Source organism: Rhinoraja longicauda, chromosome 5, assembly GCF_053455715.1.
Source record: "Rhinoraja longicauda isolate Sanriku21f chromosome 5, sRhiLon1.1, whole genome shotgun sequence".
Classification (NCBI taxonomy): Eukaryota; Metazoa; Chordata; class Chondrichthyes; order Rajiformes; family Arhynchobatidae; genus Rhinoraja; species Rhinoraja longicauda.
The window spans coordinates 22,141,676-22,166,076 of record NC_135957.1 but is presented as its reverse complement, the minus strand read 5'-3'; the positions used below and the strand labels follow the sequence as shown (position 1 = coordinate 22,166,076).

The 24,401-nt window shown below is 42.5% G+C and overlaps 1 protein-coding gene across 4 annotated transcripts in view; it reads left to right on the top strand.

Moving 5' to 3' along the window:
* shprh (SNF2 histone linker PHD RING helicase) overlaps positions 1–11,476 on the top strand; it is a 61,501-nt gene extending 50,025 nt beyond the window's left edge. For 3 of the 4 annotated variants that reach the window (XM_078399047.1, XM_078399048.1, XM_078399049.1), the window contains 4 exons: positions 342–428; positions 3,204–3,382; positions 6,288–6,368; positions 9,119–11,476. In XM_078399047.1, coding sequence (XP_078255173.1) covers positions 342–428; positions 3,204–3,382; positions 6,288–6,368; positions 9,119–9,218 — 447 coding nt within the window. In that variant the 3' untranslated portion in view covers positions 9,219–11,476. The remainder of the gene's footprint in view (positions 1–341; positions 429–3,203; positions 3,383–6,287; positions 6,369–9,118) is intronic. The other variant, XR_013547252.1, reaches the window with a different exon arrangement.
* Positions 11,477–24,401: the final 12,925 nt, after the last annotated feature.

The following is a 24,401-nucleotide window of genomic DNA, read 5'->3' as shown; positions in this document are numbered from 1 at the left end:
AGTGGCAAAAGAAATTGGAGTTTAGGGAAACAGAAAGATTGACCTTTATTTCACAAAAAAGATTTGTCTGTGGATATCACCCATGGCTCAGTGGATTGCATCACACCAGTGATTCAGAAAGTAATAGGTTTGAGTCCCACTCAAGAGACTTGAGCAAATTGATGACCCGGTTCAGTACTATGGGATTGTTGCACTGGCAGAGCTGTGTTTCAGATAAGGTATTGCACCCAATCTATTGTAAGATCATACTTTTAGTTTGTAAAGCTTTAATCCAAATCATCGTTCTCAAATTCACAGTGAATTACTGTTGTCTAATTTAGATTTTCTGCTGTTGCTTTTAGTGGCAAGATGTGCTGGATATAATTGGGAAAGCATTGTTGGACAATAACATGGAGTTTGTTCAGATCAATGGACTCCACAAGTTCCAGGTAAAATAGGCACTACATATCAAAGAATGGGAGCTGGGAAAATAAATCTTGTGTAATTCTCCTTTTCATTGGTTAGGCCATCAGTTAGCGATTAACAAATCAATTGCGTGGTTTTAACAAAAACTCAAAATACCAGAAATATTTAACAGGTCAGGCAAAATCTGTGGAGAGGGAAAAGGATAAATATTTCAGGTCCAAGACCCATCATCAGACAGGTCGAGTTTTCCATTCCCTTTACTTGCTCTCACCAAAACATTTGTGAGTTTGCAGTACTCCCTTTGCAAAGAAACAACCAGATATCATCATCTAACCCAACCCCCCCAACCCAACCCCACTTCCCACCAACAAATAGAATGCTGTTGTGGTTTGGTGAACTCTTCTTTATCTTATGGATATCTCTTCTTCCCTCCCTCTAGGCTATGACCTTGCAACTGAATGTCATGCCACTGTCTACCTAACAGTCATGAATCTAATTTCTTCAGGCTTCCTTCAGCCTATAGCCTTGTAGGATCCCAGTTCCCTAACACCCCATTCTACTTGCACAAAAGACTGCTGGAGGAACTCAGCGGACCAGGCAGCGTCTGTGGAGGAAATGGGCGGACGTCATTTAACATTTGCCACTTTCCGAGTTCCTTGTCACAATCAGCTCACCTTTATCATGGATGCCCAATCTTGTTAGACCTTATCCCACAGACACTCTGCTTCTTCCTTGCACAGAGCCTTGACCTGTTCCCTTCCATCATTACATTCATTCACTTGGTTGAACTCATTCATACATTCAGTAAGTTCTCTTTCAACTCCACCCGCTGTCTCCGAATCAAAGGTGTTCTATGGGAATAAATGGGCCTTTTTTATAATGGGAATGTTTAACAGTGCTTCTTTCAGTCATTAACAGAGACCTCGTTCTACTCTACTCTAATGGCCAACTCATCCATGCTGACTGTGATGCACTAGTCCCATTTGCCCACATGAGGCTTACATACCTATATTCCTTTCCTATAAGTACCTGTCCAAATGCCTTTTAAATATTGTAATCTTACCCACCTACAAAACTTTCTTTGGTACCCCTTTCCATATAACCACCATCTGGTGTGAGAAACTTGCCCCTCAGATTTCCTTTAAATTTCTCTCAAATTTCTCTGCTCTCACTTATGTCCTCTAGTTTTAGACTCCTCACCCTTGGAATAAGACTCTGATTACTGGCCCTATCTATGGCCCTCTTAATTTTATGAAGCTTCTATGTCATTTTCACTTATGCCAATTTCTTATTTCTAGACTAAATCTAAACGTTTGATTTAGAGTGATAAACTCATGAAAACAAGCCCTTTGATGTGTGCCGACTGTCAACCACCCATTTACACTCATCCTTCATTAATCAAAATTTTATTCTTCTCACCTTATTAGCAGTGCCCTCCCCCCCCCCCCCCCCCCCTCCCCAGATTCTACAACTAACCTATATTAAGGGGCATTTATTAAGGGGCATTTACTGTGGCCCATTAGTCTACCAACCTTTGGGTTTTGGAGGAAAACCACTCAGTCACAAGAAGAACGTGCAAATTCCACTCAAACGTCACCTGAAGTCAGGAGTGAAGTCAATTACAATATCCACTTTACTTAATATTCACTGATTATAAAATCTACTTTACTAAAAGGGTTGATTCTGCAGTTCAGATCTCCTCTTGAGCTGGGTTCCCCAGGATCCCATTCCCTGCAATGCTTGTTTTTTTTCCCCCCATCAAAATCACAATCATGAATGTTTTTTTCCCCATCAAAATCACAATCATGAATGGTTTTCCACAAAGGGAAATTTTCCCTTTTCCCTTCTTTATTTGGAGAGGTCAATAAGTTCCCTTGTACCATATCTTCTTAATTTATCTTTCAGCAAGATTGGGTAAGCAACAATGGAAATGGCAGAAAAAATTACATTAAGGACGCCAGAGGATAAATGAGTGGAGGGAAAAAATTGAAATGAGCTACTCTTGTTAACCATGTATAAAATGTAAAAAGTAATCTAAAGAACTGATAGCCCTATTTTTTTAATGTAACCACTCGTGCAGAGGGTGTCGTGTGTCCGATGAACCATATACAGCAAGAATCGGTATTTTCAGTTAAGAGAAAGTATCCATTGTCGAGGAAACCATGCCCATAGATTATGAAAGGGCACATAACAATTTGTACCTAGATGGATTGAAGATTTCAGCAGATGAGTGGGAGGGTACTGTGCATTGATTTCAGCAGACCTCAGAGAACTGGTCAAACCATTCAGCAAAAGGATCACAGGAATTGTATCCAGCAGAATTATGGTAACTGAAAACTGCCCAGGACAATCATTTGACCAAAACTAACTCTGAAAACCTCACTATAAAGTTATAGGTTATTTTATAATAGGTGAATAAAAATTAGTTATTTCAGGTACTCTACAGATTTTATCATGATGTCTAACTGTTAAATATTTTCACCTTCACACCCTGATCAGTCCAAATTAGGCCATTTAAACTGAGGTGAGAAGGAACTTTTTCACCCAGAGAGTTGTGAATTTGTGGAATTCTCTACCACGGAGGGCAGTGGAGGCCAAATCACTGGATGGATTTAAGAGAGAGTTAGATAGAGCTCTAGGGGCTAGTGGGATCAAGGGATATGGGGAGAAGGCAGGCACGGGTTATTGATTGTGGATGATCAGCCATGATCACAATGAATGTGGGGCTGGCTCGAGGGGCCAAATGGCCTCCTCCTGCACCTATTTTCTATGTTTCTAAATTACATTGTCTTTTCCAGGAGAATCTATCAGCTTTTAAATATGATTCCAAGGTAAACATCTTGCTGCTGCCTCTCCACACAGCATCAAATGGTTTAAACATCATTGAAGCTACATATGTCCTCTTAGTAGAACCTATTTTAAACCTTGCCCATGAGCTACAAGCCATAGGGAGAGTGCATCGTATTGGACAAACAAAGTGAGTAACAGTTCATAATTGCACAACCTGTATTTTCCTGAATTGTTTTGTTATGTTGTACAGTTATCCTTATAATACAAATGCTTTGATAAAAATATGACAACATTTCATGGAATGTACATAAAAGATGCTAATCGGCACAGCCCACCAGTGTTAATGCTCAGAGTAAGTTGTCCTCATGTCCCTTTTTATGTCAATCTAATGGTTTCTGCTGGTGGTCCCCCACCCCTCATGTTTTCCCACATGTGAAAATGTAACATTTCCAGATAATGAGCACTATAGGTATTTTCTCTTTTTTCGGGTTTCCAGCATCTACAATATTTCTCTGTAGTTTCTTCAAATCACAGGTCTTGACCAATCTTTGATTTATTTACTAAACCAACTACGAACTTCCTATGCCCTGCACGACTGCTCCTTTGGTCAATTATTCTTTTTTGCAATCAATCACAGACTTTACCATTTGTTCTCTTTTCTCCTACACCCCTTTCTGTAATCTTAAAATGTAATTATTTCTAAATATTCCATTTTGGTTCAAAGGTCAGAAACATTATTTCTGATTGTGAGTGATCAGCCATGATCACATTGAATGCTGGCTCTAAGGGCCAAATGGCCTACTCCTGCGTCTATTGTCTATTATCTCTGTTTCTTCCTGTGCAGAAGCTGTCTGGCCTACTGGGCATTACCAGAATATACACAGATCAGCCAAAACATTATGACCACTGACAGGTGAAGTGAATAACATTGGTTATTTTGTTACAATGGCACCTGTCAAGGGGTGGGATATATTAGGCAGCAAGTGAACAGTCAGTTCTTGAAGTTGATGTGTTGGATGCAGGTGAAATAGGCAGGAGTAAAGACCTGAGCGATGTTGACAAGGGCCAAATTGTTATGGCCAGACGACTGGATCAGAGCATCTCTGAAACGGCAAGGCTTGTGGGATGCTCCCGGTCATCAGTGGTGAGTACCTACCGACAGTGGTCCGAGGAGGGACAAACCACAAACTGGCGACAGGGTGTTGGGCGCCCAAGGCTCATCGATGCACGAGGGCAACGAAGGCTATCCCGTCTGGTCCGAACTGACTGTGGGAAGACAACAAGCCCGTGGAGGGAGTGTGATGCTCTGGGCAATGTTCTGCTGGGAATCCCTGGGTCTGGGCATTCATGTGGACGTCAATTTGACACGTGTCACCCACCTAAACATCGTTGCAGACCAGGTACACCCCTTCATAGCAATGGTATTCCCTGATGGCAGTGGCTTGTTTCAGCAGGATAATGCACCCTGCCACACTGCACACATTGTTCGGGAATGGTTTGAGGAACATGATGAACACACGGTGTTGCCCTAGCCTCCAAATTCTCCAGATCTTAATCCGATTGAGCATCTGTGGGATGTGCTGGATCGACAAGTCCGATCCACGGCGGCTCCACCTCGCAACTTACAGGACTTGAAGGATCTGCTGCTAATTTTTTGGTGCCAGATACCACAGGACACCATCAGGGGTCTTGTAGAGTCCATACCTCGGCAGGTTGGCGCTGTTTTGGCGGCACACGGAGGACCAACAGCATATTAGGCAGGTGGTCATAATGTTTTGGCTGATCCGTGTATTTATTAAGTTTATTTGGATAGAATAAATACGGATTTAAAAACAGCTAAACAGTGCCTTCCACATGCTTTTCAGAATCTTGGATGTCATTTAGTCCCAATTCTGCCTTTTAGTCCTTCAGATATTTAGTTATCTATATTCTAAAACTCTTGTTTGTTTGTTTCTGAACTACAGCCAAAACGGTACACGATAGCACGACAATTTTAGGCCCACCTTATTCACTGTCGTCCCTTTGGTGCTAATGGAAGACGTTTCATTGAAATTGGTGTTATATTTTTAAATGTATTCACATTTTCAAGTTTGAATCCATCTCCTAGGGAGGGAAGGAGGGGGTGGAGAGAGAGGGAGGGAAAGAGGGGGGTGGAGGGATAAGGGGGGTTTATGGGGTGGGGGGAAGGGAAAGGGGAGGGGAAAGGAGGATGGAGGGGGAGGGGGAGGGAAGGAGGAAGGGGGGGAGGGAGAGCGGAGGGGGGATGGAGGGAGGGGGAGGGGTGGGGAGAGGGGAGGGGGGGAAGGAGAGGGGAGGGGGGGAAGGAGAGGGTGCTGCACCAATGCAGGAGAGGTTTGGCCCCAATGGGTCCACTTGGTCTAGTTATTCTTAAAAGTCATTATGAACTCTGGTTTCACTTCTATTTTTGTCTAGACATTCCATATCCCAGCAATATAGTTGTGCAAAAGTATTTCTCATCCCTTTTCATTTCTTATGAGCTTTAAGTTCTCACATTACAGTTTGTTAAATAGTTTGGGTGGTTTATTTAAATCATATCATATCATATCATATATATACAGCCGGAAACAGGCCTTTTCGGCCCACCAAGTCCGTGCCGCCCAGCGATCCCCGTACATTAACACTATCCTACACCCACTAGGGACAATTTTTACATTTACCCAGCCAATTAACCTACATACCTGTACGTCTTTGGAATGTGGGAGGAAACCGAAGATCTCGGAGAAAACCCACGCAGGTCACGGGGAGAACGTACAAACTCCTTACAGTGCAGCACCCGTAGTCAGGATCGAACCTGAGTCTCCGGCGCTGCATTCGCTGTAAAGCAGCAACTCTACCGCTGCGCTACCGTGCATGTATTCCACTTCTCTGGTTGAAGGCCTTTTCAAGTTGGAGATCTTTCATCAGAACTGGAAGATGACAGCACCATCAACAGCTGCCACCCATCCCAATCAAACAGAGGTCCATGTAACTGGAATTTGAAATGAACTTGATTTCTCGGTTAACTTTTATAAAAGATCTACAGTGTTTAAATTTTGTCATGAAGTGTAACCAAGTTGCTTATTTCTTCCTAGGCCAACTGTTGTTCACAGGTTTCTAATCAAGGGGACAATAGAGGAGAGGATGCAAAGTATGCTTAAAAGTACTGAGAAAAGGTAAGTTCAATTACCACATACTAAGGTTTATATTTTCCATTTATGAAAGCAGTAGCATCTTGGTTATATTATTGAACAAATAATACAAAGACCTGTGACAATCTGAGAGCTTGGGTCCAAATCCCCAACCAAACCAAGTGTGCAATTTTAATTCAGTTTATTAAATCATTTGGAATTCATGCAATAAGCTAGTCTCAGTAATAGTGACCATGATTACTGAATTACTTGTAAAGCCAGGTGGCGCCAGCAATGGCTGCCTCGCCATTAGTCTGTCTGTCCTTTCCTTCATTGTGTTTAAATAGTATGTATTAAACGTGTGTTTTTAGTGTTCTTTAGCTTGTTTTATGTGGGGGGTTGGGGGGAACTTTTTCTAATCTCTTACCTCGACGGAGATGCGATTTTTCTCCATATCGTATCTCCATCCGCTCTGCGGCCTAACATCGAGGAGTTGGTGGCCTTTGCTGGAGACCGAATTCGAGAGCTCCACCGCGGGTGCCTACGGGACTTTAACATCGCGGAGTCTACCATCCCTTTGCCAGGGATCGACCTCGGAGCTCCAACTGTGGATTCTTGCGGACGTTAACATCATGGAGCTCGCGATCTCTGGTTGGAGACCAACATTGGGAACTCCAAGAAGCGGCAGTTTCGACCGCCCTGATGCGGGAGTTCAATTGCCCCGACACGGGAGCTTCGACCGCCGGCTGCGGGAGCTTTGATTGCCCCGACGGATGGTTCGACTGCCCCGACCGTGGGAGAAATAAAGAGGAAGTAGATTGGACTTTTTTGCCTTCCATCACAGTGAGGAACATGGGGAATCCGCTGTGGTGGATATTTATGTTAATTTTTATGTATTTGTGTGCCTTGTTGATTTTTTTTTCGTATGGCTATATGGTAATTCGCATATCACTGTACCTTAATTGGTACATGTGACAATAAAAGACCTTTGAAACCTTTGAAGCCCTCAACCAGTCTGGCTTAAATATGGCTTCAGACTCCCACTAATGTAGTAGGCTCAGCAGCCTTCCAAATGGCTTTGTACACCATTCAGTTGTATATTTAAACTAGATGAGAGCAAACAAGACACTGCTTGGTATTGGATTATGATGCTCTCTCAGCTGAGCTGACCTTCCAAGTTCCTTCTCATAAACCTCACGGGATTAGTGTAGGAATTGGGAGACTCATCCCACCCACTTATCAAGCAGCAGCCTGGTCTAGTTGTTCTTACACTTGTCCAAAGCTCCTTCATTGCAATATTTTGACCAGAGGTGGCAGTGTAGATGCACAGTCAAGAAGGAGCAGACCTGGGAGTCCTCATCAGTGACTGTACACCCTATCAAATCTCACAGTTTCAGGTTCAACAAAAGCAAAAAACCTTACTCTTGCTTATCATCCCCTGACCCTTCTCATCTAAAAAATCACTCGAACAACAGTTGGACGAAGCAAGCATATTAGCAAGAAGTACTTTGAATGAAGGACTTCAAAATCTATCACTGAGAATGGTTCAGTGACACCACAGCAAATGGAGACAGTGGATTCTGAAGGATACAGCTTGTAAGCTGGAGATTAAATCTCTGTGAGCGGTCAACATGGTCCTCCTGGCTACTGTAACAGATGTGCTTGCCTATAATGGTATTGGTAAGAGTGACCACAGCACAGTCCTGGTTAGAGACATAGTCCCATCTTTACACTAAGGTCATGCTACATTGCGTTGTGATGTATTGCGTTGCGTTGTGATCCTGTTAAATGGGTTCAATTCGGAATTTATGTGGAAGGTCAAAACTGGGTGATTGCCACTTGCTGCTTTAACTAAATTCAAGAACTGAACTCCACCCAGGACAATGTAACCTCCACCCAGGACAAAAGTCCCTCTTCCTGTCACTAATACACCATCTGTAAAATGCATTGCAGTTACCACCTACACCACTTCAACAGTACTTCCTAAACATACAACCTTGACCACCAAGAAGAACTAGGGTATCAAGGATCTGGATCATCACCATTTGCATATTCCTCTTTAAATTGCACTCCATGGTAATTTAGAAATTTATTGTCATCACCGGGTCAAAATCTTGCACCAATATCATTGGAATACTGTACTAAAAGGATTGCAACAGGTTAAGATGATATTTTAGCACTGCTGTCTTGAGGATATTAGCGTGGGAAAAATAGTTAGCATCTCCAAAAATTCCCTCATCTCATTAATATAGAACTAACAATCCTTTCACATTGATACAATTAAAATCAGACTTTTTCTTTAATGAAGAATCTGATTTGCACAGTTAGGACCAATTAAATTGTTGTATGCATATTATCTGAAGCCAAACAAGGCATTCACAAACAGGCCTACTATTTAATCCAAAGGTAAATTTAAGATCACATGTACTTTGTATCACCATGACCTTCGTTGATATTCTTTGATAGCCAGGACCTTTGAAAAAAATGCCAATTTTGGCTGTGCAATGCTCCCTCAACATGTAATATTGACAAAATACTCCGTAGTCAGTCTTCGCTCTTCAGCCAACACCTGGCCTTGTATTTCTTTGCCATTTGTGGACATTTGCTTTCATTACAATAGTGATGCCATGTCAACTGTATTATTTTGTCTGAAACAACATTTCTGAAGTTCTGAACTTGTGTAAGGCACTTTCATAAATACATGTAACTTCCTTAAGAAAGGGGAAAGACAGACATTTTAGAGATTTTCCATTATTTAGAAATTAATACTATTTTTCTTTCTGATTGGTCTTTAGTCATAACAAGTCAGCAATTGTACAATCAGAAGCATCTGTTCTGACAGTGGGGGACCTGGCTGATCTCTTCTCAGAGGAAGAAAGGACTACAGATGGATGAAAGCAGAGCTTTGACTTATGCACTGAAGATGAACAATTTCCAGAGTCTCTTTTGTTATATATTGTGCAGTATGAACTGTATTTAGAAAAGGGTTTGATTTCCACCCGGACAATAATGAAACTGAAACAAAATGAATAATGGGTGAAATTGAATTAAGTCCTGACTCGAAACGTCACCTATCCATGTCCTCCAGAGTTGCTGCTTGGCCCGCTGAGTTACTCCAGAACTTTGTGTGTTTTTTGTAAACCAGCATCTGCAGTTCTTTGTGTCTACAGAAAATGTTTGTTGTTTTATTTGATAATAATTCTCTATTTTAGAATGTGGAATACAATGAAGAAAGTCTAATTTCATGTTCAATACAGTGTGGAGGGGCAAGATCAATAATTAAACATTAAGTGATGGTAAGGAAGCTTTACAGTGAAAGATTGCTCCAAATTTTGCTACAGCGTGTCATCTAAAACACTTCGTACACTTAAGTTTAAAATATTTTGATGTCAATTTCAAATGTTCGAGCTGCAAAGAAAGGGAAATAAGTAATGTGGCACCTACAGTGCATTCAGAAAGTATTCAGACACTTCACTTTTTCCACATTTTGTTATGTTACAACCTTATTTTAAAATGGATTAAATTCTTTTTTTTTTATCATCAATCTACACACAGAAATGTTTGCAAAGTAATTAAAAAGAAATCATTGAAATATCACATTTACATAAGTATTCAGACCCTTTACTCAGTACTTTGTTGAGGCACCTTTGGCAGTGATTACAGCCTCAAGTCTTCTTGGGTATGACTCTACAAGCTTGGCACACCTGTATTTGGGTAATTTCTCCCATTCTTCTCTGCAGATCCGCTCAGATTGGTGAGGAGCGTCGATGCACAGCTATTTTCAGATCCCTCCAGAAATGTTCGATCGAGTTCAAGTCCCGGCTCTGGCTGTGCCACTCAAGGACATTCACAGACTTGTCACGAAGCCACTCCTGCATTGTCTTGGCTGTGTGCTTAGAGTCGTTGTCCTGTTGGAAGGTGAACCTCCAACCCAGTCTGAGGTCCAGAACGCTCTGGAACAGGTTTTCATCAAGGATCTCTCAGTACTTTGCTCTGTTCATCTTTCCCTCGATCCTGACGAGTCTCCCAGTTCCTGCCGGTGAAAAACATCCAACCCTCATTCTTTACACTTGCTCAGTAGCAACAACCTACCAATGGGAGAACAATTTGAAGGGTCTTGATCCGAAACATCACCCATTCCTTCTCTCCAGAGATGCTGCCTGTCCTTCTGAGTTACTCCAGCATTTTGTATCAACCTTCAATGTGAGAACAAACTGTTTATTCCTGCATTAGTGTGTATATTGAAGTCACACAGCAGTAGGATTTTGTCATTGATGAGTACATTTATTAGAATGCTCTCAACTCTCTAGAACTATTACTTTGGGAGAAAATATCAGAGAGGTATATACTCAAGTTTTAGTTGGCTGGTGTATTAGAGAATGGAGTTTTCTATTGAGAGCCCTACCTGTGATAGGGTATTTGCCTATGACATGTAATCCTCTCCAGAAGAATCTGTATTTTTTCTGTGTACACTGCTGCCATGCAGTCTGTTTGAACATTACCTATTTGATACTAATTAACTGTTTCTGTCTTTATCGAGTTTTACTGTAAACTCTATTTGTGTGAACATTCCACAAACAGATCGTAAATTTCTGTTTTTGTGATTCTTTCTTCCGTTTAAAATGTGGATTAGTTGATCGTGGCAAACCAATGAGGAATTGTGAGATGTAAGTATTTTTTATCTGACCTTTGTAAGTGTTTCCTAAGACATAGACAGGCAGGACCTCAAGTGGTGCCATCTAGTTACCCAAGGAGGACCTCGTGTCTCATGGCCAGGCAAGAGTCCTGCATTTGTGAGATCTTCACCACGCTGGGGAGGAGCATTCAATACGACTGGCATGAGCTCTGGTTTGTACCTGGTGAGTTCTCACTTAGGCTTCAGAGTTCTATCCTGTGGCCATGGAATGATAAATATATAAATCAAACTCTTTATTTAAATGGCACTTTGAGCAATAAATAGTCCTGAACACCTCTGTGGTCCTGAAAAAAAAAAAATTAATGCTAAGAGTATCATTTCCGTTCAGACATTTTTTTTGTCAAAATGCCAAGTTTTTAAATTGTTTATTACTGGTTAAATTTTTAGGATGTTTCAGGTTCATTCAATCTGATACATTTAACAGGGAGCAAAATAAAGATTCAAATGTTAATTGAAAGCTGTCTGAGAACTGTTCAGTGTGATTGATTGCAGTGTGTGTGTGCTGTTACTGGTTTCAAGGAATCCCCTAATGACTGACAGTGAGTAACATTGAAAAGACAGCTCCACGTCACTGAAATTCTAGGATCTTTGTGCAATGTACAGTATTTCCAGCATCAAGCACAATCACCTCTGACTGAAGCCTTGGAGATTCTATAGCATGGGGGAAGTTCTGTACCAAAACATTCAATGATATGTGGAGGAGGATCTATAATAAAGTTGCAAAAAGATTGTTCATATTATCCATTATGATGTTACAAAAAAAAAAAGCTTCTACTACATCTTTAAATATGTTTGGCTCCGAGATGACTGTATTCATTGGAACATTCACTTAATTTTGCTAAAATCTAGATAAAATATATTAGGAAGAATTTATATACTAAATGATACATATTTAGACTAATCTCAGAAAAGACAACTTTCAGATTGCTGTTGAATAAAGGAATGGAAGAATTTAGCATGGATTAGAGCAAAAGGTTTGGCTGCTGGAAAGTTTGCCTTTGGTAAAGTTTGAGAGGTAAAGGAGGTGGATGTTAATGAAATGTTGAGTGGAATTAAAAAATGCATTTTATTCAGAAACATTTACGTCAATACAGTTCCAAACCATTTTATAGCTAATTATTTTTCAATTAAGTGAAAATCAAGAAAAAGTAGATGCTGGAAATCTACAATAAAAACAGAAAATGCTGTAAAGATACAGGCTGTATCTGTGGAAAGAGAAACAAAGCTTGTATTTCAGGTTAAAGACCCTTCAGAACTGGGAAGGAGACAAAAGAACCTCTTAAACTGTAAAACCAGTTTCACCAAGGGAATACGTTTCACCAAGGGAACCAGTTTCACCAAGGTTATCTGGTCAATGACTAAATGGGAGCAGTTCGAGAGTGAAAACATAGTCAAAAGAATGTAGAAGTTGTGAAATGCAGAGCAGGTTCTCTACTCCCAGAGAAAAAAGAAAACAAGCTACCTCACAGATGGATGACTGAAATAGACAAAGAAACTACGCAACCTGAAGTTGTAGCATTCAAATTTGAGTCCTAAAGTTTGCAATCTACTCTGATGGAAGATGAAGCATATTCCTTAAGCTTGCACTGGGCTTCATTGTAGCAGCACAGGAGGCCACAGTTTGAGAAGTTAGGGATGGGGAATTAAAGTGGCAGGTAACGGGAAGCTCAGGGTGGCCCATGTGGAATTAACACAGATACTCTGCAAGGCAATCATGCAATCTGTGTTTTGTTTCACCAATGTAGAGAACACCACGGGTTTGAATACTGAGTGCTATGAACTAGATCGAAGGAGTCCAAGTGAATTGTTGCTTTAGTTGGAAAAACTATATTTTGGTCTCTGGATGTTGGGAAGGGTAGAGGTGAAAGGCTAAGTTTTGTGTCATCAGCAGTTGCAAGGGAAAGACCCATAAGGAGAGAAGTGCACTTACTGCTTTGATTAAATAATCCAATTTGAGGACATCAATTAACAAACAGCTTTGAGTTAATGATGATATTCTATTTTGGTGATTTTCATTGTGGGATTGTTATTCAAGATATCAACGATCTTGGTAAACTATACCAGGACAATGAGTAGCACCTTGGTTTAAGCTGAAAGATTGGCAATAGGGGACTTTCTAAATGCTGCACATGTTTTGCTTGGACTATTGTCTGGACTCATGACTAGAAACCACTTGTCAGCTGCCTCAAGACAATGTACAGTAGGAGAAGGATTTACATTTGTAATTGTCTTGTATTTCTCTGCAAGATTCCAATTTAAAATATTATGGACGAAAATTGCTTTGTTGAAATAAAGTTGTCACAAGAAAACATACCATAATTTTAATTGAACCAGATTCAACCACTATTATAAACCACTATTGTAATTCAAACCATCAAAATGACAATACCACTAGGTTGTTAGAAATGAATATAGAAAATGCTTTAAATATTCAACAGGTCACCAAGCAGGTAAGGATAGAGAAACAGAATTAATTTTGTAAGGTGAATTACCTTTTATCAGGATTGATAAAGGATAAGAGGTTTCAATAAAATATGGTTTTGGAAAATGGGATTAAGTTGAGCAGACAGGGAAAAACAAAAGATTAACAGATCAAATGTTACGGGCGGCATGGTGGCACAGTGTTAGAGTTGCTGCCTTACAGCGCTTGCAGCGCCGACCCGGGTCGACCCCAACCGGGTGCTGTGTGTACGGAGTTTTTACGTTCTCCCCGTGACCGGCCTGGGTTTTTTCCGAGATTTTCGATTTCCTCCCACACTCCAAAGACGTACAGGTTTGTTGGTTAATTGGCTTGGTGTAAATTTTAAATTGTCGCTAGTGTGTGTAGGATGGTGTTAGCGTGTAGGGATCGCTGGTCGGTGAGGACTCGGTGGGCTGAAGGGCTTGTTTCCGCGCTGCATCTCTAAACTAAAAAAAAATGAAATGATCTTTATCTGGTCGATTTGCCTCGGCATCATTCCTGTTGGGGGCATTTGTCTGAGTTCTGCTGTGCAGGTAAATATTCCTTTCTCCTCGTGTAATATAGAGGAAGGAGGCTCACAAAGACCCCGATTCGTGTACCCATGCAGAACACAATGACTTCATACACTTCACTTCCAATTTCCATCCGGCCCTTAAATATACCTGGACTATCAGTCTGTAAAGGTCGGGAAGTTGGAGAGAGGACGACCATTGGCTGAAAGTAAGTGGGAATTACAGTGTAATAAGTCAGTCAGAAGAGAATACATGGATTGGTTGATCATTTAAGTGAGAAGTCTGGTAAATCGGACAATCAGGCAATTTAATTGGTGATATAAGCAAGACTTGCAAAAGGGTGCAGCCCAGTGAGGGAAGTGAAGTGCCCTGTGAGAAAAGTGCGAGTCTTTGGCTGCGAGTCTTCGGCGAGGAGGCTGAGGTGAGGAGGTTACAATTGTTTTAAGCCAGACACAAGGTAATGGCGGAAAAGTTGGTGCAGTGTGTTTCCTGCAGGATGTGGGAAGACAGGGACGTCGCTGGAGCTTCTGGGAGCTACACCTGCAAGAACTGTGTCCAGGTGCAGCTCCTGAAGGGACGTGTGGTGAAGTTGGAGAGGCAGTTGGATGACTTCAGGGCCATCCGGGAATGCGAGAGTTTCCTCGACAGGACCTATTGTGAGGCTGTCACGCCAAGGGTCCAGGTCGAGCGAAGGTGGGAGACTGTTTCAGGGGGAGTGGACGAGGACTACAGGAGACCCCAGTGGCTGTGCCTATTGCAAATAGGTATACCCTCTTGGGAACTGTCGGGGCAGAAGACATTTCCAGTCCGAGTGGCGGACCTGTTGGCAAGGATACTCGACAGGGGAGACCGAAGTCAGGAAGAGCCGTAGTGGTCGGTGACTCCATCGTCCGAGGGACGGACAGAAGATTCTGTGGCAGCAGGAGGGACTTGAGGATGGTCTGTTGCCTCCCTGGTGCCAGGGTTCAACACATCACGGACCGGCTTCAGAAAATCCTAGAGAGGGAAGGCGATCAACCTGAAGTCGTTGTGCATGTGGGCACGAATGACGTCGGGCGGAAGAGGAAGGAGGTGCTACAGCGGGAGTTTAGAGAGTTTGGAAAAACACTGAGAAGTAGGACGTCGAAGGTGGTTATCTCTGGACTGCTACCGGTACCTCGTGCTGGTGAGGCCAGGAACTGAGAGATAGAGGGTATGAATTTATGGCTGAGGGGCTGGTGCAGAGAGCAGGGATTTAGATTTCTGGACCACTGGGATCTCTTCTGGGCTAGGGGTGACTTGTACAAAAGGGACGGGTTACATCTTAACAGCAGGGGGACAAACATTCTGGCAGGCAGGTTTGCTAGTGTGACACCTGTGGCTTTAAACTAAGTAGTGGGGGGGAGGGGTTGACAAATTGTGAATATGAAGATGAGGTAAAAAAAGGGAATACAGGAGATATTGCAAAAGACTCTCGGAAGAATGGGAACAGAAGTTCTAGAGGGGAAAAGAAATTAAGGGCAGGGCCAATTGTGACCGATGTGAGAGGGGAGGTGAATACAGAAGTTAAAGTGTTGTACTTAAATGCGCGTAGTATAAAAAATAAAGTGGATGAGCTTGAGGCTCAGTTAGTCATGGGCAAGTATGATGTTGTAGGGATCACTGAGACATGGCTACAAGAGGACCAGGGCTGGGAACTGAATATTCAGGGGTACACAACGTATAGAAAAGACAGACAGGTGGGCAGAGGGGGTGGGGTTGCTCTGATGGTAAGGAATGATATTCATTCCCTTGCAAGGGGTGACATAGAATCAGGAGATGTTGAATCAGTATGGATAGAAATGAGAAATTGTAAGGGTAAAAAGACCCTAATGGGAGTTATCTATAGGCCCCCAAACAGTAGCCTCGACATAGGGTGCAAGTTGAATCAGGAGATAAAATTGGCGTGTCAAAAATGTAATGCTACGGTGGTTATGGGAGATTTCAACATGCAGGTAGACTGGGAAAATCAGGTTGGAAATGGACCCCAGGAAAGAGAGTTTGTAGAGTGCCTTCGAGATGAATTCTTAGAACAGCTTGTACTGGAGCCTACCAGGGAGAAGGCAATTCTGGATTTAGTGTTGTGTAATGATCCTGATCTGATAAGGGGACTAGAGGTAAAAGAGCCATTAGGAGGCAGTGATCACAACATGATAAGTTTTACTCTGCAAATGGAAAGGCAGAAGGGAAAATCGGAAGTGTCAGTATTACAGTATAGCAAAGGGGATTACAGAGGCATGAGGCAGGAGCTGGCCAAAATTGACTGGAAGGAGGCCCTAGCAGGGAAGACGGTAGAACAGCAATGGCAGGTATTCCTGGGAATAATGCAGAGGTTGCAGGATCAATTTATTCCAAAGAGGTGGAAAGACTCTAAGGGGAGTAAGAGACACCTGTGGCTGACAAGGGAAGTCAGAGACAGCATAAAAATTAAGGAGAGGAAGTATAACATAGCAAAGAAGAGTGGGAAGACAGAGGATTGGGACTCTTTTAAAGAGCAACAAAAGTTAACTAAAAAGGCAATACGGGGAGGAAAGATGAGGTACGAGGGTAAACTAGCCAATAATATAAAGGAGGATACAAAAGTTTTTTTAGGTACGTGAAGAGGAAAAAAATAGTCAAGGCAAATGTGGGTCCCTTGAAGACAGAAACAGGGGAATTTATTATGGAGAACAAAGAAATGGCAGACGAGTTAAACCGTTACTTTGGATCTGTCTTCACTGAGGAAGATACACACAATCTCCCAAATGTTCTAGGGGCCGGAGAACCTAGGGTGATGGAGGAACTGAAGGAAATCCACATTAGGCAGGAAATGGTTTTGGGTAGACTGATGGGACTGAAGGCTGATAAATCCCCAGGGCCTGATGGTCTGCATCCCAGGGTACTTAAGGAGGTGGCTCGAGAAATAGTGGAAGCATTGGAGATCATTTTTCAATGTTCTATAGATTCAGGATCAGTTCCTGTGGATTGGAGGATAGCAAATGTTATCCCACTTTTTAAGAAAGGAGGGAGAGAGAAAACGGGTAACTATAGACCAGTTAGTCTGACATCAGTGGTGGGAAAGATGCTGGAGTCAATTATAAAAGACGAAATTGCTGAGCATTTGGATAGCAGTAACGGGATCGTTCCGAGTCAGCATGGATTTACGAAGGGGAAATCATGCTTGACAAATCTACTGGAATTTTTTGAGGATGTAACTAGGAAAATTGACAGGGGAGAGTCAGTGGATGTGGTGTACCTCGACTTTCAGAAAGCCTTCGACAAGGTCCCACATAGGAGATTAGTGGGCAAAATTAGGGCACATCGTATTGGGGGTAGGGTACTGACATGGATAGAAAATTGGTTGACAGACAGAAAGCAAAGAGTGGGGATAAATGGGGCCCTTTCGGAATGGCAGGCAGTGACCAGTGGGGTACCGCAAGGTTCGGTGCTGGGACCCCAGCTATTTACAATATACATTAATGACTTAGACGAAGGGATTAAAAGTACCATTAGCAAATTTGCTGGGGGGTAGTGTGAATTGTGAGGAAGATGCAATAAGGCTGCAGGGTGACTTGGACAGGTTGTGTGAGTGGGCGGATACATGGCAGATGCAGTTTAATGTAGATAAGTGTGAGGTTATTCACTTTGGAAGTAAGAATAGAAAGGCAGATTATTATCTGAATGGTGTCAAGTTAGGAGGAGGGGGAGTTCAATGAGATCTGGGTGTCCTAGTGCATCAGTCAATGAAAGGAAGCATGCAGGTACAGCAGGCAGTGAAGAAAGCCAATGGAATGTTGGCCTTCGTAACAAGAGGAGTTGAGTATAGGAGCAAAGAGGTCCTTCTACAGTTGTACCGGGCCTTGGTGAGACCGCACCTGGAGTACTGTGTGCAGTTTTGGTCTCCAAATTTGAGGAAGGATATTCTTGCTATGGAGGGAGTGCAGCGTAGGTTCACTAGGTTAATTCCCGGAATGGCGGGACTGTCGTATGTTGAAAGGCTGGAGCGATTGGGCTTGTATACACTGGAATTTAGAAGGATGAGGGGGGATCTTATTGAAACATATAAGATAATTAGGGGATTGGACACATTAGAGGCAGGAAACATGTTCCCAATGTTGGGGGAGTCCAGAACAAGGGGCCACAGTTTAAGAATAAGGGGTAGGCCATTTAGAACGGAGATGAGGAAGAACTTTTTCAGTCAGAGAGTGGTGAAGGTGTGGAATTCTCTGCCTCAGAAGGCAGTGGAGGCCAGTTCGTTGGATGCTTTCAAGAGAGAGCTGGATAGAGCTCTTAAGGATAGCGGAGTGAGGGGGTATGGGGAGAAGGCAGGAACGGGGTACTGATTGAGAGTGATCAGCCATGATCGCATTGAATGGCGGTGCTGGCTCGAAGGGCTGAATGGCCTACTCCTGCACCTATTGTCTATTGTCTATTGTCTATTGTCTATCTCCAACATCTGCCTCCCGTTTCTGGACCTCACCATCTCCATCACAGGAGACAGACAAGTGACTGACATCTACTATAAACCCACTGACTCGCACAGCTATCTGGACTAAATTTCTTTCCACCCTGTCTCCTGCAAAAAGTCTATCCCCTACTCCCAATTCCTCCGTCTATGCCGCATCTGCGCCCGGGGTGAGGTGTTCCACACTAGGGCATCAGAGATATCCTCATTCTTTAGGAAACGGGGCTTCCCCTCTTCCATTATAGATGAGGCTCTCACTAGGGTCTCTTCTACATCCCGCAGCTCCGTTCTTGCTCCCCCTCCCCCCATTCGTAACAAGGACAGAATCCCCCTCGTTCTCACCTTCCACCCCACCAGCCAGCGTATCCAACAAATCATCTGCCAACATTTCCGTCACCTACAACGGGACCCCACCACTTGCCACATCTTCCCATCCACTCCCCTTTCTGCGTTCCGCAGAGACCGTTCCCTCTGTAACTCCCTGGTCCACTTGTCCCTTCCTACCCAAACCACCCCATCCCCGGGCACTTTCCCCTGCAACCGCAGGAGATGTAACACGTGTCCCTTTACCTCCCCCCTCAACTCCATCCATGGACCCAAACAGTCCTTCCAGGTGAGACAGAGGTTCACCTGCACCTCCTCCAACCTCACCTATTGCATCCGCTGCTCTAGATGTCAACTTCTTTACATCGGCGAAACCAAACGCAGGCTCAGCGATCGTTTCGCTCAACACCTTTGCTCAGTCCGCCTTAACCAACCTGATCTCCCGGTGGCTGAGCACTTCAACTCCCCCTCCCACTCCCAGTCTGACCTTTCTGTCATGGGCCTCCTCCAGTGCCATAGTGAGGCCCACCGGAAATTGGAGGAACAGCACCTCATATTTTGCTTGGGCGGCTTGCAGCCCAGCGGTATGAACATTGACTTCTCCAACTTTAGATAGTTCTTCTGTCCCTCTCTTCCCCTCCCCCTTCCCAGTTCTCCCTCTATCTTCCTGTCTCCACCTATATCCTTCCTTTGTCCCGCCCCCCTGACATCAGTCTGAAGAAGGGTCTCGACCCGAAACGTCACCCATTCCTTCTCTCCTGAGATGCTGCCTGACCTGCTGAGTTACTCCAACATTTTGTGAATAAATACCTTCGATTTGTGCCAGCATCTGCAGTTATTTTCTTACGTATACTTTCACGCATCTTTTACAGGATGGCGATATTAGAAGGCAATAAAAAAGTTCTTGTCGTTAAAGTTGTTGCCATAGACAATGTTTTAGCCAGTACAGGTAATTTTACTACAATGAGTGTTTCTGCAAAACAAATTGTGTATAATACAATTGATGATTTAGACAACGCTACAGGTATTTATTTGTATTACGCAGGTGATTTGATTAGCATGATTTCATTCGGGAACTAGATAATCACTTAAAATTTACTTTGGAAATTGACAAGCAGAGAAAAAGCTGTCTTGGAGGGGGAAAGACTGTTTCTATGTAAACTCCCTGCAGGAATCAGACACCATTGTCTCTTAAGAACAAAGCTGCTACTTTAACATAGGTGGTCATTGAAATTGACAGGCAATCACTTATATTGACACTGCAATTACGAGTCTGATGTTCTAGGGATCAATCATTGACCAGAAACTTAACTGGACCGGTCACATAAACACTCTAGCCACAAGGGTAGGTCAGGCCGAGTATTCCGTGAGGAATGGTTTATTTGTTAACTCTCAAGAGATGTGCAATACTGTCGTGGAATGCTTGATTACTACGTCCACTCATCATGATATTCATTCGCTGCAAATACCAGCACAAGTGCGTGCAGTCTACAAATTGCATTGTAACATCACAACAATGTTTCTTTGGCACACTTCTCAGATCTGCACTTAAATGAATCACTCACTGCCCTGACACATATTTGCTCTCTGTAGGAGCTGTGGTGGCTTGGTTTCTTAAATTAAGAACAATGCTTTTGCAGTGGTCTCGTAAGAGAAAGAAAATTCAGACTGCTATGAGTAGTTTGGAAACGGATCCTGACAAGTTGAAAGTCAAGGTGGACACAAGAATATTTACCTTTAATTCAGGAACGTCAACGATGGTTAAGAGTGAGAAGAAATTTTATTTCAGGTGATATCGTTTTGGTGGTTGATTCTACTGCACTACGAGGTTCTTGGTTGATGGGCAGGATACTGGAGATTATGCCGGAAGTTAAAGGTTTTGTGCGTACGGTACGACTTCAAACTAAGGACAATATTTTGGTAAGACCAATAACCAAGACATGCCTGCTTCTGGAAGGTGAAGAAGATTGAAGAATTGCAAAATAAATTTGTACGCTGATGTATATGTAATGTGTATTGTTTTGTTATTGGATGAATATTAAGCTTTTATAGCTCCTTTGATATCTATTAGTAATTGCTTCGTTATATACGCAGAACAATTAGGGGCCGGTATGTAGGAGCCATTTATGCTTAATTCAGTTATTGTCATTGTGTTATGGCTATGTTTTAATATTTCTAGTTTATGTTTTTTTTGCCTGCTTGTGGGTGTGACTTAATGCGTAATTGGGCGTGTCTAGATGGGAGGAGGCTAGTGTGTCGACAGAGGTTGTGGGTCATTTTTAGACTCGGAGGATGGTGAGCATACAGTTCTTTGCCACACGCGCTCGTACCATATGCTTGTATCATCTATATTTGTAAGAACCATACGGTAATAACTGCAGGATTTCTAGATATTGTTAGAAGAAGAAACAGTTGATAAAGTACGGAAACTGATGAATTACTCTATGATTTGTGCTACTTTAATAAACCTAATTAATGAAGAAAAGAAGTTTGGAAGATTCGTTTTGTCATATCAGGGTGCGACGTGTGCGTAAGCTATAACTACATTTCATCCCCGAGAAGTAATGGCTATCGAAGTGGGATTTCGAGATGGTATAGAAACTGCCATTACACTCTCCTTTATTGAAGATAGATCAAAATCCTGGAACTTTTGTGGGAACTCATTATAGGATGATCTTTACTTAAAACGACCCAAGAGTTCAAGAAGCAGCTTGTCACCACTACCTTCCCAAGGTCATTTAGAGAAGGATAATGTACATGGCCATGCCGGTATCACGGGTGTGAGTGAGAGCACGGGAGAGAGAGTTTGTTAACAGTGAGATCAGGTCTTTAGATTTTTTTGAAGGACTGAAATGCTCCTCATTCTTAACTGATCTTTTACTTGGCTCATGCAATCCAGTAAATAGCATAAAGGATCTGGGGGTTGTACACGTAGGGAGACAAAGTAACGCAGGCAGTAAATGGTGGGATATTTATTTTGCTTCCAGTCATCTGATAGACTCATAGACAAATGTGAGTAACCACAGTGCAAAAAAGCTCTGTAAAGTTTTTATTGCAGTCAAGAAATTCTTATTCAACTTCAATGCTACATTGATACAAAAGCTGTTTTTGCCTCTTGGTCGATTCTTCCACATATAAATCTAAGCAATGAATGAAGCAAATAATTTCCAGCGATGACTCTGGTCTGGAATTTATTCGAAGCATTGCACTGGAACAATGAACATTTTATCTGTGCACTTTTGGCCATTAAATTCACAATAAAGAGAGTTCACACATAAATTAGATCTTAGTAAAAGGGAGCTGCAACCAGCTGAGCATAACGTCTCCAAACGTGAGAGATGTTGGTGACAGTGTCAGTGTCCGCAGAGTAAACCATCATTCATGTTAACTTTAAGGGGGCACCTCCCATTCAATGAACATTGGTCTAGGGCACTGCTTTGTCAGAGTTGCAGCTGTGTCAGTCTTGCTGCCTTGGAGGTATTTCTGATTAGATCTGCTGTGGCCATATGCTGAGTAAACCAAACCACCATACCCACCAGTGGAGTGATCCAGAGTTGTGCCCAGCAATATAAATTCACCAGCTCTTAAGCGGGGCACGTGCGTGCATAAATGAATGTGCTCGTGTACGTGTCCAAACATTACCTTATTAAGGTATTAGGAGGGGCCAGTGCCTCTGTCTCCAAACCTTGCCTACCATCTTGTGAATATCCTTGGAAGAATCCTTCAGTATGGTGAACAGAAGCCAGAAGACTTAAGCAATCAGGTGTTCCCTGAGATCATGTACTGGACTCTTGCCAGGCTTCCCTTGGTCATTGGTGTTGAGCCTGTATTGTTGGTGTGCAGTTTGAAGTTGCGATTTAAAAATATACCATACACTAGATACACTCTTATGAAGACGAGTTGCCCAGTTAGATCACATGCATTATCTCCAATACACTCTATGGTTAAATCACGCCATGCCATTGTCCTGCTTCTTTTGCATTTAGGAGTCACTACTCATTCTATAGTTGGTAACATATGAAGATCAAAACCTTTCATCGCCATCATTTTGAGTGCAATATTTGTTTACAAGGCTACCACTAAAATAATCTCTCACTAGATTAACAAGTTTTTGCCTCCAATCCATTTCTCCAAGTACAAAGTTAGGTTTTTCTAATTTATTTCTGAAGACTTAATGACATCCTAAAGCTCTGTTGCTAATTCAATATTTCTAAAGTGCAGACATTATTTAATGAGGGAAGGCGGCAGCCACTTTTACATTACAAAGTAATGTTCTGAAAAGAGCAATCCAATAACACCAGCTTATTTCCTTTGCAATATTGGCTGGGAACTAAATAACATTCAGGACTCCAAGGGATTTTTCTTCCTCAGTTTATCCGCTGCTGAAAAAAAACCCTGTGCCTTTGATAAAAATAAATGCAAGAAATAATCAGCATTGATTTATTATCGTCATATTACCGAGATACAGTGAAAATGCTTTCTGCATGATACCCAGGCAAATCAGATGATACATGAGTACAGCAGGTACTGCAAAAGGGAAAATAAACAGTACAAAATACAGAGAATACAGCTACAGAGAAAGGGCATTTAGAAAAGTGCAAGGGCTGCAAAAGAGAAACCGTTAACGTTATAGGTTGAAGGGTGTTTGCCAAAGGGGCAACCTGAAACGTTAACTTTGCTTCTTTTTCCATAGATGTTGCCTGACCTGCTGAATATTTTCAGCACTTTCTGTTTTTAATTACGGATTTCCAGCCTTTGTATTTTTTAAATTTTCGTTCCCCATGCCCTTGTGACCTCTCTTCACCTCGCCTTCGGTCCTTCATTGCGCTATTCCAGAAGTCTGCTGCTGCTTCCTGACTCCTTCCAAGTACCATTCACCCACTCCCCCAAACTCACCAAACTGTATTTTCTCTGATCAGCAATGGCTCAGCCTCCATATCTCTTCCTCCTGCTCTTAACACCAAGACCTCTGCCCTTTACCAGTTCTGGTGTTGTGGGCATTCCTGATTTTAATTGCTGACCCATTGATGCCTGCTCCTCCATCCATCCAGCCTCTAAGTCCTGGAACTCCTTCCAATAAACTCGTCACTATTCCACCTCCCTCTGCTCCATTAAAAAACATTTTGAGGAAGGATATTCTTGCTATCCAAATTTGAGGAAGAATATTCTTGCTATTGAGGGCGTGCAGCGTAGGTTTACTAGGTTAATTCCTGGAATGGCGGGACTGTCATATGTTGAAAGACTGGAGCGACTAGGCTTGTACACACTGGAATTTAGAAGGATGAGAGGAGATCTTATCGAAACGTATAAGATTATTAAGGGGTTGGACACGTTAGAGGCAGGATGCATGTTCCCAATGTTGGGGGAGTCCAGAACAAGGGGCCACAGTTTAAGAATAAAGGGTAGGTCATTTAGAACTGAAATGAGGAAAAACTTTTTCAGTCAGAGAGTTGTGAATCTGTGGAATTCTCTGCCTCAGAAGGCAGTGGAGGCCAATTCTCTGAATGCATTCAAGAGAGAGCTAGATAGAGCTCTTAAGGATAGCAGAGTCAGGGGTATGGGGAGAAGGCAGGAACGGGGTACTGATTGAGAATGATCAGCCATGATCACATTGAATGGCGGT